This window comes from Canis aureus, chromosome 16 (assembly GCF_053574225.1).
Source record: "Canis aureus isolate CA01 chromosome 16, VMU_Caureus_v.1.0, whole genome shotgun sequence".
NCBI classification, from domain to species: Eukaryota; Metazoa; Chordata; class Mammalia; order Carnivora; family Canidae; genus Canis; species Canis aureus.
This window is the reverse complement of record NC_135626.1, coordinates 26778904-26797109: the sequence shown is the minus strand read 5'-3', so window position 1 is coordinate 26797109 and position 18206 is coordinate 26778904. Positions and strand designations below refer to the sequence as shown.

Here is an 18206-nt window from a genome sequence, read left to right as displayed (position 1 = left end):
AACTGAGAACAGTGAATTGTGGATACATTCACTAAGATCTAAGTAACAAAGGAGAAAGATGTTGCAGATTGGATAGTGTTGGCAGGGGCAAAGCTAGAAGCAAGAGGGAATTAATGGGACCAAACATGTTCTACAGCTTAAAGAACTCTTGACAAAAGCACAAATGAGGGCAGCCTGGGTGGCTCAGTGGTTTAGCGCCGCCTTCAGCCCAGGCCTGATCCTGGAGTCTTGGGATTGAGTCCTGTGTTGGGCTCCCTGTATGGAGCCTGCTTTTCCCTCTGCCTGTGTCTCTGCTTCCCTCTCTCTCTCTGTCTCTCTCAAGAATAAATAAATAAAACCTTAAAAAAAAAAAAAAAAGCACAAATGAAGGAGTGTGAAAAGACTTGAAAATAAGTAGTTTGATTTTATACTTACTGCCTAGCAGGGGTACATCCCAGGTCTGTGGGATAATGTGAGTGAAAAACATAGTACTCCAGTTACCCAGTAATCTAATATATTGCAAGATCAAAGCTTCTGGGTCTATCTGCCCAGGAAGTTATGATTCTAATGTTGTCCTGACTGGCCGTTTTCTCTACACAGAGTACATTTTCAGTGACATCCCTTATCTTGAAGCTTTGGCATCAGCTTTTTTGGTGGTTTTTTTTGTTTTTTTTTTTAATTTTATTCATTTACTCATGAGAAACACACACACAGAGAGAGAGAGAGAGAGGGGCAGAGACACAGGCAGAGGGAGAAGCAAGCTCCCTGCAGGGAGCCCAATGTGGGACTTGATCCCAGGATCCCAGGATCACGACCTGAGCCAAAGGCAGACACCCAACCGACTGAGCCACCCAGGTGCGCTAATTTTTAAGTTAAAATCACAACTCTAATAGCAAAAATTTTTTGTTACTCCAAACAGACCAAAACAACTTTTCCATGGAAATGTTTAAAACAAGTCTGCAAATATTTAGGTATCTACACGCATCAAATAATGCACTTGTGTTGTGGATCATAAAAAAGGCTCTATTTGGGGGGATCCCTGGGTGGCTCAGTGGTTTAGCATCTGCCTTCCGGCTCAGGGCGTGATCCTGGAGACCCTGGGATTGAGTCCCACATCGGGCTCCCTGCATGGAGCCTGCTTCTCCCTCTGCCTGTGACTCTGCCTCTCTCTCTCTCTGTGTCTGTCATGAATAAATAAATAAAATCTTAAAAAAGAAAAAGGCTCTATTCATATAAGTGAATAGACCCAGAGCTGTGTCTAATTGGGGCTTTCTTCTAATATTCACCTGCCATTGACTCCATGAGTTACCAAATTAGAAATAAACTTGTCCCTTTGGTACCTCATGAATTCCTTTCTTAAATATAAAATGATTTATACTGGGATGCCTGGGTGGCTCAGTGGTTGAGTGTCTGCCTTTGCCTCAAGTCGTGGTCCTGGGATTGAATTCTGCATCGGGCTCCCCATGGGGAGCCTGCTTCTCCCTCTGCCTGTGTCTCCGCCTCTCTCTGTGTGTTTCATGAATAAATAGATAAATAAAATCTTAATAAAATGATTTATACTTATGACTTTCTTTTTTTTTAATTTTTATTTATTTATGATAGTCACAGAGAGAGAGAGAGAGACAGAGAGAGAGAGAGGCAGAGACACAGGCAGAGGGAGAAGCAGGCTCCATGCACCGGGAGCCCGACGTGGGACTCGATCCCGGGTCTCCAGGACCGCGCCCTGGGCCAAAGGCAGGCACCAAACCGCTGCGCCACCCAGGGATCCCTACTTATGACTTTCTTTAAGCTTCACTTCTAGCAGATACCTCAGAATCAGCTTAACCCCTGGTGAGCTCCAGGTCTTCATTAATGCTGGTTCAGTTTGGGAAATTATTTCAGTCTTTGGATGTTTCAATGTAAAACAGTTATTTTTAACTTTATTTTGTAAAAATAATTATCTGAGTATTTTTCAAGTATACTTGTGTTAACAAAGTACAGCACAGGGGTGTGCCTTTTAGTGGTTGAACAGACCACTTTTACATTCCTTAGAAATAAGATATGGCTCAGAATTTTAATCATAGCAACAGTTGATAAGAAAAACAGCAAAAAAGTAATCATTTCCATATGGAAAGAAAAGAAAGAAACCAGTGAAGCTGTGAACTGTCATTTTTCCATATAAAAATAAATCACCACTGGTAGATTTGGCAGAAGGGGCAAATGTTCCTATTTGTTTCCTATTTTACATTTATTAATACACTGCATGTGATGTATTTTACAGAAGTACACAATTACCCTCCAACTCAGTTGCCAATTTCCAAGTGTGTTTTGTCCTTCTGAGTGAGACTCACATCTCTATGTGTCAGTTTCATCAAGGACAATATTTCCTTGGTGATAATTTTCTCAATTTCATGAAATTCTGGTGAAAGCTCTTACCCCTTTTACTGATGAGCACAGTTTCCACACCAGCTGAATACCTTTAAGTAATCTGAAAGCACTAGTTGAATAAAAAGTTTCTCTGTTCTTGCATTTCAAGATCTCAGAGAAAAACTGATCCAATTTTCTGATGCCTAGAAAATTTAAGAAAAGCAAACATTTACTTACTTACTTTTTTTTAAACTTACTTTTGTATGTAAGCATGATATACATTTATTTATTTTTATTTTTTATTTTTATTTATTTATGATAGTCACACAGAGAGAGAGAGAGAGAGAGGCAGAGACACAGGCAAAGGGAGAAGCAGGCTCCATGCACCGGGAGCCCGACGTGGGATTCGATCCCGGGTCTCCAGGATCACGCCCTGGGCCAAAGGCAGGCGCCAAACCGTTGCGCCATCCAGGGATCCCATGATATACATTTATTAACAAAATCTGAGATCTCTTTTTAAATAGCTGCTTCAAGTGGAAAATCTGTTAGAGAATAAAATATTCGAGGTATTTATAAATCTAGCATTTGACAATTGCTCCCCCCTGTGGTTCAAAGCACTCACTTCAATTAAAAGCAGAACTGCAATTTCTTAGCTTCAAATTGTGTGGTGAAAGTTTAGCTGTTATTTTAGTGAATCCTTTTTGGAATAAAAAAGGGAAGACTTAGAAACATGGGGACAAAACAGAATATTCCCTTTTTTTTGCATACTTCCAGAGTTCCAACATCTCAGCAAAATGTTTCCAAATTTCTTTACAGGAGCACCAATTTCTTTCTTACAAATGAAAATATCAAGTAGACATTTTCATTGAAAACATGATGATGTCTCTGTTTAAAAGGTTTTCCTCCTTTTCTGTGGTCATAGTAAGCCAAAGAAAATGGCATTTGACTTTGTTCCTTTAAGGTAGAGATATGAAAACCTTTCAGAGAAAGTACTATTAAAAATATTTTAGCCTGAAAATGACTTAAGGTACTTTTTCTCCATTGTTCAAGATTAGAGGTTGCAGTAACTGGCCACAACCTGTTCTAACAAAGTGAAACTGTCCAAAAAGTCCTCTTCTTCGATTCCAAATTTTGTGTACTGATGAATGTAGGCTCTGGTGAAAGAAACAGAAAATGTAAAATATAAGATTCTCAGGCAAATGAATAACTCTTAAAATCAAACAATAAATAGAACTTTCGTAGATCCGAATATTTGAAGATGGCAGACTCTCTTAAATGTTTTTTTTTTTTTTAAGATTTTATTTATTTATTCATGAGAGACGCAGAGGGAGAAGCAGGCTCCCTGCAGGGAGCCCAATGTGGGACTCCATCCCGGGTCTCCAGGATCACGCCCTGGGCCGAAGGCGCCAAACCGCTGAGCCACCCAGGGATCCCCATCTTAAATGTTTTATATTTGCTTTAATGTTTATTCCAAAGAGTCACAAACTGTGAAAGTTTATGTCAAGCTTCCTGTCTTTTTTAGTGTCCAAGAGAGTGACAGTAAGAAGCACATGGGAAGGGGCACCTGTGGCTCAGTGGTTGAGCATCTGCCTTTGGCTCAGGTTGTGATCCCAGGATCCTGGGATCGACTCCTGCATCAGGATCCTTGTGGGGAGCCTGCTTCTCCTTCTGCCTAAGTCTCTGCCTCTCTCTCTTTGTCTCTCATGAATAAATAAATAAATAAAATCTAAAAAAAAAAAAAAGAAGCAGCACACAGGAAAAAAAAGCACATTCAGATTTGGTTATCAAACCCAGCACACATTCAACACTCTACAGAGATGACTGGCATCAATATAAACTCTTAAAAAGTACCCAAGAAATTTTACCCAAGCCTTGAAACTGCAGAAACATTCATCCAGTTCTAGGAATGAAGTGAAGTCTCTCAAGGATTTTACTTAATTTGCAGTTATGCTAGGTAGCCCTTTTAATACCCCGTACCCGCAAAATGTTCTGAGGCAGGAAAAATCATATTAAAAAGAATATCAAGGGCAGACATGGATTAAATTGAGGTAAGAAGGCCTGCTGCCATTTAATGGGAGTGGGAAGAGAACGATATTAGGAAAGGGCAGTCCTGGGAGTGCGGGCTTATGAAACGGTCATGAGCAGGGGCCCTTGGGAATCCTGGCTAATCATAGAGGCCTTGCCCATTGATATGAGGAATTTTCCTTTGACATTAAGTAATTGTGGCCAAGGTCAGAAAATCTGATAACACATTTCTTAGTACCAAGTAGACATTTCTTAGAAGCAGATGGAGTTGAACTCACAATATTCCTTGCTGAACAAGATCAGGATCTCTTCCATTCTTCCAAGGATCTTATTTTAGAAAACTATTTTATTGTCCAGCCTTGTAATGAAGTTTCTACTTTCATTTCATTCAGAAACAAATCCTCGGGGATCCCTGGGTGGCGCAGCGGTTTAGCGCCTGCCTTTGGCCCAGGGCACGATCCTGGAGACCCAGGATCGAATCCCACGTCGGGCTCCCGGTGCATGGAGCCTGCTTCTCCCTCTGCCTATGTGTCTGCCTCTCTCTCTCTCTCTGACTATCATAAATAAATAAAAATTTAAAAAAAATCCTCTAGTCAATTAACAGCACTGTAGTAAGTAATTTTACATGATTATCTCATTTAATCATCATTGCATATCCTCAGTGTAAACCCACTGTGCAGATAAAAAAATGACACCTGAAGTAACATGATCCAGTTTCACACCTATATAGTGGTAGCCACGATTATTCCAGGCTGCAGGTTGAATGTGTTCCCCCAAAATTCATACATTCAAATCCTAACCCCCAAAGTGATGATATTAGGAAGTAAGGCCTTTGGAAGGTGATTCGGTCATGAGGGTGGAGCCCTCATGAATAGGTTTAGTACCCTTTTAAAAGAGGTTCTTTGCCCATTTGGCCATTTGAGGGCACAAGGAAAAGACACCGCCTATGAACCAGGAAGTAGGTTTTCATCAGACATGGAATCTGCCAGCACCTTCATCTTGGGCTTCCTAGCTTCCAGAATTCCTGAGAAATAAATTTCTGTTGTTTATAAGATACTCGGTCTGGGCTATTTTTGTTATAGCAAACCAAACAGACCAAGACATTCCAGATCCTGCCTTGTATTTTAAGATATTATCTGCCTAAGGTTAGAAAGGTTTGTAGATTTTTTTACTTACTTTGAAGCAAACATATTCCAGGCTTTGCCCACAATTGTATCAAGTGGCTTTAATAAGAACTGGCTATTGCTGACCAATGCTGCAGACTTCTCATATTTGCTAAAGGCTCGCTGGGTTTTCCACACATTGAAAGCATCAATAGGCTCCAACCAAGAAGTATAGAGAGCTGGATCTTTAAATCCTCCTAGAGTAAGACAACATAAGCCATTGTTTATATCATAAATAATTAATTTTGGAAACAAATTAATAAACAGGTATTTTTTTATTCATTTCACCAGAAATCTCCTTTAAAAAATATTTTATTTATTCATGAGAGACATAGAGAGAGAGGCAGATATATAGGCAGAGAGAGAAGCAGGCTCCATGCAGGGAGCCCGATGTGGGACTCGATCCCTGTTTTGCCTTTTAAAATTAGCTTTATATCGCTTTTGGATAGATAATTCATACTCATTTTAAGAAAAAAAAACAATTCGGGGATCCCTGGGTAGCTCAGCGGTTTAGTGCCTGCCTTTGGCCCAGGGCATGATCCTGGAGTCCTGGGATCAAGTCCCACACCGGGCTCCCTGCATGAAGCCTGCTTCTCCCTCTGCCTGTGTCTCTGCCTCTCATGAATAAAATCTTTTAAAAAAAGGAAAAGAGGGAAAACAATTCGTATCATTCAGAAAAGTATTAAGAAGAAAATTTAATGGATGAAAGACCCAAATGTGAAAAAGAAAACCATCAAAATTCAAGAGGAGAACACAGGCAACAACTTCTTTGACCTCAGCTATAACAACTTCTTACTAGATACGTCTTTAAAGGCAAGGGACACAAAAGCAAGAAATGAACTATTTGGACTTTATCGAGATAAAAATTCTTCACAGCAAAAGAAACAACAAAACTGAAAGGCAACCTTCAGAATGAGAGAAGATGTTTGTAAATGACATATCTGATAAAGGGTTAGCATCCAAAATGTATGAAGAACTAATCAAACTCAACACCCAAGAAACAAATAATCCAGTTAAAAATGGGCAGGAGATGTGAATAGATATTTTTCCAAAAAAAGACATCCCAATGGCCAACAGGCACATGAAAAGATGCTCAACATCACTCATCATCAGGGAAATAGGAATCAAAACTACAATGAAATACTACCTCACATCAGTCAGAATGGCTAATATCAACAACACAAAGAACAGCAGATGTTGGTGAGGATGTGAGGAAAGGGGAACCCTCTTAGACTGCTGGTGGGAGTGCAATTGGTGCAGCCACTGTGGAAAACAGTTTCCTCAAAAAGTTAAAAATGGAACTACTCCACAACCCAGCAATTGCGCTATTAGGTATTTACCCATGGATAAAAAAATACTGATTCAAAGGGATACATGCACCTTGATATTTATAGCTGCATTATCAACACTAGCCAAATTATGGAAAGAGACCAAATGGCCATCAATGTGAATGGATAAAGAAGTTGTGGTATACAGGGGTGTCTGTGTGGTTCAATTGGTTGAGTGTCCAACTCTTGATTTCCACACAGGTCATGATCCCTGGGTCCTGGAACGAGTCCTGTATCGGGCTCCCTTCTCAGTGGGGAGAGTGCTTCAGGATTTTTTTCTCTCCCTATGCCCCTCCCCAAGCTTATGCTTTCACTCTCTCTCTCTGAAATAAATAAAATCTTAAAAAAAAAAGAGAGAGAGAGAGAGAGAAAAGAGAGAGAGAAGTTGTGTTATTCATATATGATGGAACATAACTTAGTCATGAAACAGAATGAAATCTTGTCATTGGCAATGACGTGGATTTCACTTAGCATAAGCGAAGTCACCGAGAGAAAGACAAATAGCATATGATTTTACTCTTATATGGAATCTAAGAAACAAAATGGACAAACACAGGAGGAAAAAGAAAGAAGTAAACCGTAAAACAGACGTAACTACAGAGAACAAACTGTTGCCGGAGGGGAGGTGGGTGAGGGGATGGGTTCAATGGGTATTAAGTGATGATGGGTATTAAGGAGGGTACTTGTGAGGAGCACTGGGCCTTGTACGTAAGTGATGAATCACTAAATCCTACACATGAAACTAGTACTATACTATATGTTAACTAACCAGAATTTTTTTTTCAGATTTTATTTATTTATTCATGATAGACATAGAGAGAGAGGGGCAGACACACAGGCAGAGGGAGAAGCAGGCTCCATGCCAGGAGCCCAACGTGGGACTCGATCCGGTGACTCCAGGATTGTGCCCCAGGCCAAAGGCAGGCACTAAATCACTGAGCCACCCAGGGATCCCACTAACCAGAATTTAAATAAAAACTTAAACAAACAAAGAAGAAAATTTAAAAGTCAACTGAACATCTGAAATGTCACCACCCATAGAAGACCATGAACATTTTGCTGACCCTCTTGTGTATGTAATTTTATACAAACACTGTTCTGTAATTTGCATTTTCATTCACCAATATGTTGTGAATCTATTTTCCATGTCAATAAGTATCACTCATATTTAAAGTTTTATTACATGAATATACTATAATTTATCACATTTCCTACTATTGAGCATTTAGGTTGTTTCTGCATTTTTGTGTGTAAGACATTGCAGTGAATATCTTTGTAAGAATACCTCTCTGTACCTATGTCATTTTCTGTGAGTAAATTTTTGGAAGTTTGATTACTTTATATATTCTCTTATTATTTCTCTTAATTTAAAATCTAAAATGAAGAATATGAAAAAAATATTCTGAAGAAGGAAAAACTATACCAATTAACACACTTGAAATGATCTCCTTTTTTTTTCAGCCAAAAGGTCTCACATTTATTACTGAAGCAACCCACTGGAGTAGAGGCATAGTAACAAGAAAAAATCATTTCCCTGATAAAACATGTCTATTGGCTAGGTAGGAGGGATGATTACAAAGTGATAAGATAGGAACATGTGATCTTCATGCAGCTTAAATATGTGTGCCATCTCATGATGTGTAATGCCTTATAGACCCAGCTTGGTTCTTCTCTAGTGACTGACTCCTCCTGGAGTTATACTTGATTTTATTTATTTATGGGTAGCCCGGGGGGCTCAGCGGTTTAGCGCCTGCTTTTGGCCCAGGGTGTGATCCTGGATACCCAGGATCGAGTCCCACATCGAGCTCCCTGCATGGAGCCTGCTTCTCCCTCTGCCTGTGTCTCTGCCTCTCTCTCTGTCTCTCATGAATAAATAAAATCTTTAAAAAAAATTATTTATTTATTCATAAGTAAATGAGCACGCTGTGTTCAACGTGGAGTCTTCTTGAGATTCTGTCCCTCTGCCTCTCCCTGACACTTGCATGGGCACTCTCTCTCTCAAATAGATAAATAAATCTCTAAAAAAAGAAAGAAAATCATCAAATAAAGATAAGGCAAGCCTGCAGATCTGCCATAGAAATGCAAAGCTGATAAAAGTTCTGTTCTTTGAACTTCCTGAAAATTTTTATAACAAAATGCTGTCACAGAGATCACTAGTTGTGCTACATTACCTGTTCTCCCCTTCTTTAGTGACAAAACCCTCAAATTTTAATTGTGGTCATGGCCACCCCTGCAGCTAGGTGTAGCACATGAGTCAGTCCCAATCAAAGGTATATAAACACTAGTGTGGTGTGCAACCCTAGCAGGAGGAGAGCAGCATGCCCTCTTTTGCTCATTCCTATGTGATTTGATAGCTAAAGCTCAAACAGATGTCTTGGACTATAAGGAGGAAGCCATAAGGCCAGTACAGTAAGAACAGTAAGGTTTAGAAAAAAGAATTAAACTCATATCTTTTTTCAATCACATCTGGTTTTAGTGTACAGTCACATACCAATATAATGGTTATATTTTGCCACTAAAACACATAATTATTATTTTCCTTTCTTTAAAAATAAATTTAGGGGGATGCCTGGGTGACAGTGGGTTAAGCGTCTGCCTTTGGCTCAGGTCATGATCCCAGGGTCTCTGCAGGGAGCCTGCTTCTCCCTCTCTCTCTTTCTGTCAAATAAATAAATAAAATCTTTAAAAAAATAAATTCAGAGACTTCCTTTTTTTTTTTTTAAAGACTTTATTTATTCATGAGAGACAGAGAGAGAAAGGCAGAGACATAGGCAGAGGAGAAGCAGGCTCCCTGCAGGGAGCTTGATGTGGGACTTAATCCTGGAACTCCAGGATCATGCCCTGGCCCTGAGCTGAATGCAGACACTCAACCACTAAGCCACAGGCATCCCTGGAGACTTCCTTTTAAAAAAAAAAGAAATGTTACCATGTACATGTACAAAATGTATATATTAATTTCATCTTAATTTCTGCTTACCCAGATCCGCACTGTGTACATCTTTCCCACGAAGGATGACCAAGTTAGCAATGGAAGTGTTAAAATGAAGCTCCCTGTTGAGAGACACTTTACCAAGAGTAGGAAGTCCTGGTAAAGGAGGCCGTACCTGCCAATTAATACCTGCCAATGGAAAAAAAGCAAGAGACTTTATAAATAGCTCTGAGCAAGAAGAGAAAAATATAGTATGTTTATTTTACATAAAATTTTATTTAGTAAGTAAAAGTTGCTTTTTTCTACTAAATGTTTAAAAATTCTTATCTGGTTTACCTGAAATGATTCCAACTATCCAATCCTGAGAAAGGCATAAATTATTCTTTGTAGAGTATTAAATGACGGTGATAGATACATACAATGGAATTCTCTTCACCAAAAAAACAGAAATTACTGATAAATATAACAAACAACATGGATAAATCTCAAAAGTGTTATGCTAAGTGAAACAAGCTTGACTCAAAAAATTATGTACCATATGATTCCATTTATAGGACATTCTAGAAAAGGCAAAACCATAGGAAAAAAATTCAGATCAGTAGTTCCTGGGGGCTGGAGTTGAGGGGAAAAGAGTGCCTACAGATGAGTATGAATAATGATCCTCCATCATTTTGGGATGATGGAAATCCTCAATTGTAATGGAGGTTACACATTATAGAAGTTTGTTAAAATTCATAGAACCAAAAAAAAAAAAAAAAAAAAAAAAATTCATAGAACCATACACCAGAAAGGGTGAACCTTACTCTATATGCCTGTGCAAACAAACAGGACACATACAAAAATGTTAGGGATGTACAAACACAAAGCAAAAAGTTTGAAAACTGACCAGTCATATGGAAATATGAAGAAAATCCTCTTAAAATATATGTCAGATAGGGATAAAATTCAGCACAGAGTAACAGACTGATTTTCAGCAAAAATAGAAATACAAGAAACCAAAAATGTTTGCATGCTGAATTCAATAATAAGACAAGCCAATTTAAAAATCAAAAAGATGTTTGAATGGAAATTTTACCGAAAAAAGATAAACAAATCCAACAAGCACATGAAAAGATGCTCAACATCTTTTGCATTAGGAAAATGCAAACTGAAACCACAAGGAGACACTACTTCACACCCATCAGAAAGGCTATAATCAAGAAGACTAACAATGTCAGGTGTTAGCAAAGATGTGGTGAAGCTGAAACCCTCTTAAACTATGAGAATATAAAATATTGCAGCCACTTTGGAAGGAGTATAGCAGTTCTACAAAATGTTAAACACAGACTCATCCTTTGACCCACCATTACCACTTATAGGTGTATAATCAATAGACTGAAAACCTATGTCCACACAAAGACTGAATACAATGTACACAGCAGCAGTATTCATAATAGACACAAAGTGAAAACAAGCTAAATGTCCACCAGCTGTTGGACATCTGAACAAAATGTGGTAGAGCCACATAATGAAATACTAGTACTCAGCAATACAAAAGAATGAACTACTGATACATCCTATGTCATGGATGAATTTCAAAGACATTAAGTGAAAAAAGGTCAGACACAAAAGACTGTATGTTGTATCATTCAATTTACATATGTCCAAAATAGGAAAATCTATAGAAAAAGAAAACATACAAGTGGTTGTTTGACACTAGGAATAAAAAATGGGAATTGCCTTAAAATGAACACAAGGATCTTTTTGAAGTGATGGACATGTTCTACAACTAGCTTATGATAACAGTTGTATAACTCTGAAAATTTACTAAAAAATCACTGATTGTACTCTTATCATAGGTGAAGGCTATGGTATATAAGTCACCCAGCAATAAAAATATTTCAATATTTGTGACATGCTGTAAAAGCTATAGTTGTTAGATAATTCATCACTCTATATTAGAAATAAAAGGTAATCAACTCTATCCAAAAGTTTCAAAAATAAATAAAAAGTAAATAAATAAAAGGTTTGTTTTTTTTTTTTAAAGATTTTATTTATTTATTCCCTCCATGCAGGGAGCCCGACGTGGGATTCGATCCCCAGACTCCAGGATCACACCTTGGGCCATAGGCAGGCTCTCAATCACTAAGCCACGCAGGCGTCCCACAAGTAAAATTTAAAATGAGAAGAGAAGTAACAAAAAAGACAGTATAAGAAATAAAAACAAATCCTGGGACACCTGGGTGGCTCAGTCAGTTAAGCATCTGCCTTTGGCTCAGGTCATGATCCCAGAGTCCTGGGATCAAGCTCCACATTGGGCTCCCTGCTCCTCAGGGAGCCTGCTTCTCCCTCTCCCTCTGCCTGCTCCTCACTCTGATTGTGCTCTCTCTCTGCCAATAAATAAATAAAATCTTTTAAAAAATAAAAATAAAAACAAATTCCAGATTGGTTAAAACTTAAGTATTAAACATAAAGCTGTAAAAAATACTGGGGAATACTAAAGAATATTTTATATCTGAGGCAAGGCTCAGAATCTATAAAATAAGAAGATATATGGGTTTGCTCACATAAAAATGGAAAACCTCCATATGGAAAAATACCATACAAAAGACAAAAATGATGGACAAAAATATTTGCAATCTATGTAACAAAAATGGTGTATAAATCCATAACATTGTATTTGCTTCCAAGACACCACTGATTATAAGAAAAAAATGTTGTCAAATTATGTCAACTAAATGATTCACTTAGATCATTCAATTTCATTCTTATTGAAAGAGTTCTTTTAGAGTAAATTAGGTTTAGATTTTTAAAAATCCTATCACTCTTGAGCATCCATAAAAAACACATATAACAAAATAAATTGGTTAAGGTTTTCCAAAAATGTTTTCACATTTAGTGACTTAATTACTTTTTGACTTGGCATTAATGATGCCAATTTTTTTTCACACATTATTATCCTCTGTCTCCAGAGCACTGGTGACATAGTGGGTTTTTTTTTTAAAGATTTTATTTATTTATTCATAAGAGACACAGAATGAGAGGCAGAGACATAGGCAGAGGGAGAAGCAGGCTCCTTGTGGGGACCCCGATGTGGTACTCGATCCCTGGGCCCTTGGATCACGCCCTGAGCCAAAGGCAGACACTCAACCACTGAGCCAGGTATCCCAGTGATGTAGCATTCTTTAAGGGAATCCATGGAAACAGTAAGTTGTTGGCTCTTATACTAGCTTTGCTATCAAGTAGAGAACCATCAACGTTTGACTCCTGATTAAGGAATGTGCCTGTTTAGGATGACTGCCTCTTCACTACTCTAGTATAAAACTAAAGATTTATTTTCTGGAGAGGATATGATTGAGGGTCTCTGGTCTGGAGAACCAAGGCAGAGTTAAGGACAAGGTACATACTGAAACCAGAGAGATCTACTAAAACCCATAAAAACCCCTCTTCTTTCACCAGATCACTTGGGCTTTGCCTAAACCTTCACAGCAGAATACCCAACCCAGGAGACAGGCAAAGAGAATATCCAGGATGGCAAATGTACCTTGGTTGTAGAGGGCAAAAAGTCTCGATTGAAGTAGGGCAGATGGCTTTAGGAGAGCTTGCTTGCTTGCTTTCTATTTTTTATTTTTATTATTTTTTTAAGATTTTTTCTAAAGATTTATTTATTTATGATAGATATAGAGAGAGAGAAAGAGAGGCAGAGACACAGGAGGAGGGAGAAGCAGGCTCCACGCCGGGAGCCCAACACGGGACTCGATCCCGGGACTCCAGGATCGCGCCCTGGGCCAAAGGCAGGTGCCAAACCGCTGAGCCACCCAGGGATCCCCCCCGCCTTTTTTAGATTTTATTTATTTATTCATGAGAGACACACAGAGAGAGGCAGAGACACAGGCAGAGGGAGAAGCAGGCTCCATGCAGGGAGCTGGATGCAGGACTCGATCCCGGGATTCCAGGATCACACCTTAGGCCAAAGGCAGGCTCTCAACCGCTGAGCCACCCAGGGATCCCCTCTTTCTGTTTTAAAAAGATGTATTTATTTATTTTGAGAGAGAGAGAGAGCGTGCATGAGTGGGGGTGGGAGAGGCAGAGAGAGAATCTCAAGCAGACTCCCTGCTGTGCATGGAGCTCAACATGGGCCTCAGTCTCACAACCCTGTGATCATGACCTGAGCCAAAATCAAGAGTCAGATGCTTAACTGACTGAGCCATCAAGGTGTTCCAAGTAGGCAACTCTTGATCTTGGGGTTGTGATATCAAGCCCCACATTGAGGGTAGAGAAAGAGAGAGAAAAAGAGAGAAGGAAGGAAGGAAGGAAGGAAGGAAGGAAGGAAGGAAGGAAGGAAGGAAGGAAGGAAGGAAGAAAGGAAATTATAATGTAGCTTGGTTCAGAGAGCCAAGCCTAAAGTCATGAAAAATTATTCACAGGCCTCACACTGTAATCAAGAAACTGCCAGGATGTGCCCTGCTGAATTGTTAAGGGCCAATGACTCCTATGTGCCTTCCATTTCCCCCTTTTTAACGAGGCTATCTACCAGTTATGCTATGCCTATTTAACCGTAGTCTATTGATCGGGGGCAGGAGGGGGGTGTGAGGAACTGTACTCAAAGAACTATACTCAAACAAAAACAAAAAAATCGGGCATCCCTGGGTGGCTCAGTGGTTTGGCGCCTGCCTTCAGCCCAGGGCGTGATCCTGGAGTCCCAGGATCGAGTCCCACATCAGGCTCCCTGCGTGGAGCCTGCTTCTCCCTCTGCCTGTGTCTCTGCCTCTCTCTGTCTCTGTATCTCTCATGAATAAATAAATGAAATCTTAAAAAAAAAAAAATCCCCCAAAAACAAAGCGCTATACCAAAAAAAAAAAAAAAGTCTCACCTGAGGAGTGTAAATCTGTACCTGGACCTGGTTTTAGATGACAAGATTCTGGAATTTAACCTGATGTGCTAAAGGGCTTTGGGAGAGGTTAAGCCCATTCTGCATATGGGAAGACATGATTCAGTAGGAGGCAGAAGGTGGATAGTGGTAGCCAGCCTCCAAGATGAACTCCAATGATCCTTCCCTCCTGGTATACAACCCTTATGTGGTCTCTTCCCACATGGCATAGTGCTTAACAACCTTAATAACCTAAAGGATGATGCACAAATGATGGCACGTGGGGATCCTAGCTGGCTCAGTTGGTGCAGCATGTGACTCTTGATCTCAGGGTCGTTGAGTTTGAACCCCACATTGGGTGTAAAGATTACTTAAATAAAATTAAAACTAAAAAAAAAAAAAAAAAAAAACAATGGTGTGTGACTTCCAAAGGTAGGTCACAAAAGACATGGTAAATTCTCCTAGTTCCCTCTGGGAACATTCATTCCTTTCGTTGCCAGGACATGTGGAAACAGATACATACCTGGCTGATGGTGATATTAATAGAGTCAATCTTCATAAGGAGCAGCCTAATATATGAGCATTTTTTTTAAAAGATTGATTGATTGATTTATGATAGACATAGAAAGAGAGAGAGGCAGAGACACAGGAGGAGGGAGAAGCAGGCTCCATGCAGGGAGCTCGACGTGGGACTCGATCCCGGGACTCCGGGATAGCGCCCCAGGCCAAAGGCAGGCGCTAAACCGCTGAGCCACCCAGGGATCCCCTATATGAGCATTTTTAAAGCTATTTGCCTCAACCTGGTTCGTGACATAAATATATTTATTCATATATACTCAAATATATGAAAATATTTATATGTTCAAAGCTTTATCTATAACTGTGAAAACATGTTGACATTCAAAGTCCTGCATGGGAAAATGACTAAGCGAACTATGGTTTATTGACCTAAGAGAGCTCAGAGCAGCTTGTCTTATACTATACCTGAGGAACACTGTGCTCCTTGAGATGTTAACAGGTATTACTAGAAAAACAGGTACCAAGGCCAAAAAATTTGGTAAGCATTCCTTTAAGATGTAACCTTTCTATTTCTCTCCAAACCTCAAACAGCTATAATCTAGTGATAAAGTATATGACTAGTATGTAAAACAGAAGAAATCCATCCACTTTCATAGTATTGAAACCTAAGTTATTGTTATTTGTGGTAAAATATATGCTACTAAAAAAAATCACTGGTAGTAGTGATTTCCATCCAGTTAAACATGACAGACTGAACATACCAGTCTACTATCACTCTCTCCTCAAATCAAACAGGGACTTTTTTTTTTTTAAAGATTTTATTTATTTATGAGAGAGAGAGAGAGAGCGCACACACAGACACATAGCCAGTGGAGCAGCAGGGACAGGAAGAAGCAGACGGCTCGCTGAGCAGGGAGCCCAATGTGGGGCTTGATCTCAGGACCCTGAGATCAAGATCTGAGCCTAAGGCAGAAGAAAACTGACTGAGCTACCCAAGCGCACCTTACAGGGACATTTTTAAAAGGCATAAACAAAAGAACAAGGAAGGGAAGACAAGATAATGGGAACAACATTTTGGAAGCTGGAAAGCAAATGAATTAGTGGTGACTTCAGGGAAAGCTGAAACTTCTGCCCACAGTAAGGTCCTGAAAGCAGGCCAGGTTCTTCTAAAAGAGGGGGAAATGAGAGGATTAAAGATCTACATGCCAAGTGGTGAAAGCCTTAGACGCTTCCTAGCTTCCTCACTCCCGGCAGCAGAGGACGTGCCCCCTCCATCCCCACCCCCCGCCCCCCATCCCCCATCCTAGAAGCTGTCGCTTCGGGAAGGCTAAACCAGTGAGGTTCTGGCCTCCACCAAACTAAGTGCTGCGCCCTGCCTTCCAGGCTCTGAAGATAGAGCAGTAAACAAAATAGACAGAAATCCCTGCCCTCCTAAAGCTTACATTATACTGAGATCAATGGAAGATCCACAGTGAGGAATTCCAGAATGTTAGATACAAAGAGGAAATCCTAAAAGATTTAAGAGAGAACAAAACAGGATTAGGAATCAGACTGACATGGGACTTCACAGCAACATTGGAGGCTGGAAGAGAACAGAACAATGCTTTCAAAATTCTGAGCAAAAATGACAAATAATGGCTGGAATATATATATATGCCTTCCCTGTACTTTCTCTTTTTCTTAGGAAGCTTCTGGAGAGTATAGCCTATCAACACGAGGAAATAAACCAACAAAAACAAAATAACAAAGGTAGACACGAAATCTAGGAAATCAGAATAGAAAATGAGGTGGCGATTTCAGTGTTAGCTGCTTATCTAAACCTGAAAGGATGGCTGGGTGGCTTAGTAGTTGGGTATCTTCCTTCGGCTCAGAGCGTGATCCCAGGGTCCTGGGATCGAGTCCTGGAGAGCAACCAGGACAGTCTGGGATAAGACGATGGCTGGGGCGCCTGGTGTCTTAGTGGATTAAACATTTGCCTTTGGCTCAGGTCTTGGCCCTGGAGTCCCTGGATGGAGCCCCGGAGTCAGGCTCCCCATTATCCTCCCTGTGCCTCACATCCTGCCCCCCTGCCTGCTCATGCCCCCCCCTTTCAATCTCTCAAATAAATATTTTTTTTTTAAGATTTTTAATTTATTTATTCAGAGAGAGAGGGGCAGAGACACAGGCAGAGGGAGAAGCAGGCTCCATGCAGGGAGCCTGACATGGGACTCAATCCTGGGTCTCCAGGATCATACCCTGGGTTGCAGGCGGTGCTAAACCGCTGCACCACCGGGTTTGCCCAAATAAAATCTTTAAAAAGAAAAAGAAGGGACGCCTGGGTGGCTCAGCGGTTGAGCCTCTACCTTCGGCCCAGGGCATGATCCTGGGGTCTCGGGATCGAGTCCCATATCGGGCTCCCTGCATGGAGCCTGCTTCTCCCTCTGCCTGTGTCTCTGCCTCTCCTCTGGGTCTCTCATGAATAAATAAATAAAATCTTTAAAAAAAAAGAAAGAAAAGAAAAAGAAGATGAGGTCTCCTAAAGGGATATTTCCAAACAGGTAATGAATCTGGCTCAGTTGTAAATAATATTTACCTATCAAAAGTAATATAAGCACTGAAGATTAATCTAATTCAAAAGTATGTTATAACCATATGGTAGGAAGTAGGGAGGGAGGGGGAGAGGGGGAGGGAGAGAGAGAGAGAGAGAGAGAGAGAGAGAGAGAGAGAGAACAGAGGAAGTATAAAATTCAATTCTCAATTTCATATTAGGAAGGCAATTGATGGGGATACTTGGGTGGCTCAGTGGTTGAGCATCTGCCTTTAGCCCGCGGTGGGATCCTGGAGTCCCGGGATCGAGTCCCACATCAGGCTCCCTGCATGGAACCTGCTTCTCTCTCTGCCTGTGTTTCTGCCTCTCTCTCTGTGTGTCTCTCATGAATAAATAGATAGAATCTTAAAAAAAAAAAAAAAAAAAAAAGGAAGGCAACTGATAATATCTAAACCTGAAAGGATGGCTGGGTGACTTAGTAGTTGGGTATCTTCCTTTGGCTCAGAGCGTGATCCCAGGGTCCTGGGATCGAGTCCTGTAT

At 40.2% G+C, this 18206-nt stretch overlaps 1 protein-coding gene across 9 annotated transcripts in view; it reads right to left on the bottom strand.

Moving 5' to 3' along the window:
* Window positions 1–1870: 1870 nt before the first annotated feature.
* The window catches only part of TUBD1 (tubulin delta 1), a 32188-nt gene continuing 15852 nt past the window's right edge, over window positions 1871–18206 (bottom strand). For 6 of the 9 annotated variants that reach the window (XM_077852411.1, XM_077852410.1, XM_077852408.1 and 3 more), the window contains 4 exons: window positions 9819–9959; window positions 5527–5710; window positions 3404–3479; window positions 1871–2528 (listed from right to left, as the gene is read on the bottom strand). In XM_077852411.1, the coding sequence (XP_077708537.1) occupies window positions 2490–2528; window positions 3404–3479; window positions 5527–5710; window positions 9819–9959 (440 nt within the window). In that variant the 3' untranslated portion in view covers window positions 1871–2489. Of the gene's footprint in view, window positions 2529–2583; window positions 3480–5526; window positions 5711–9818; window positions 9960–18206 lie in introns of those variants that run through there. The other 3 variants (XM_077852413.1, XM_077852416.1, XM_077852412.1) reach the window with 3 other exon arrangements.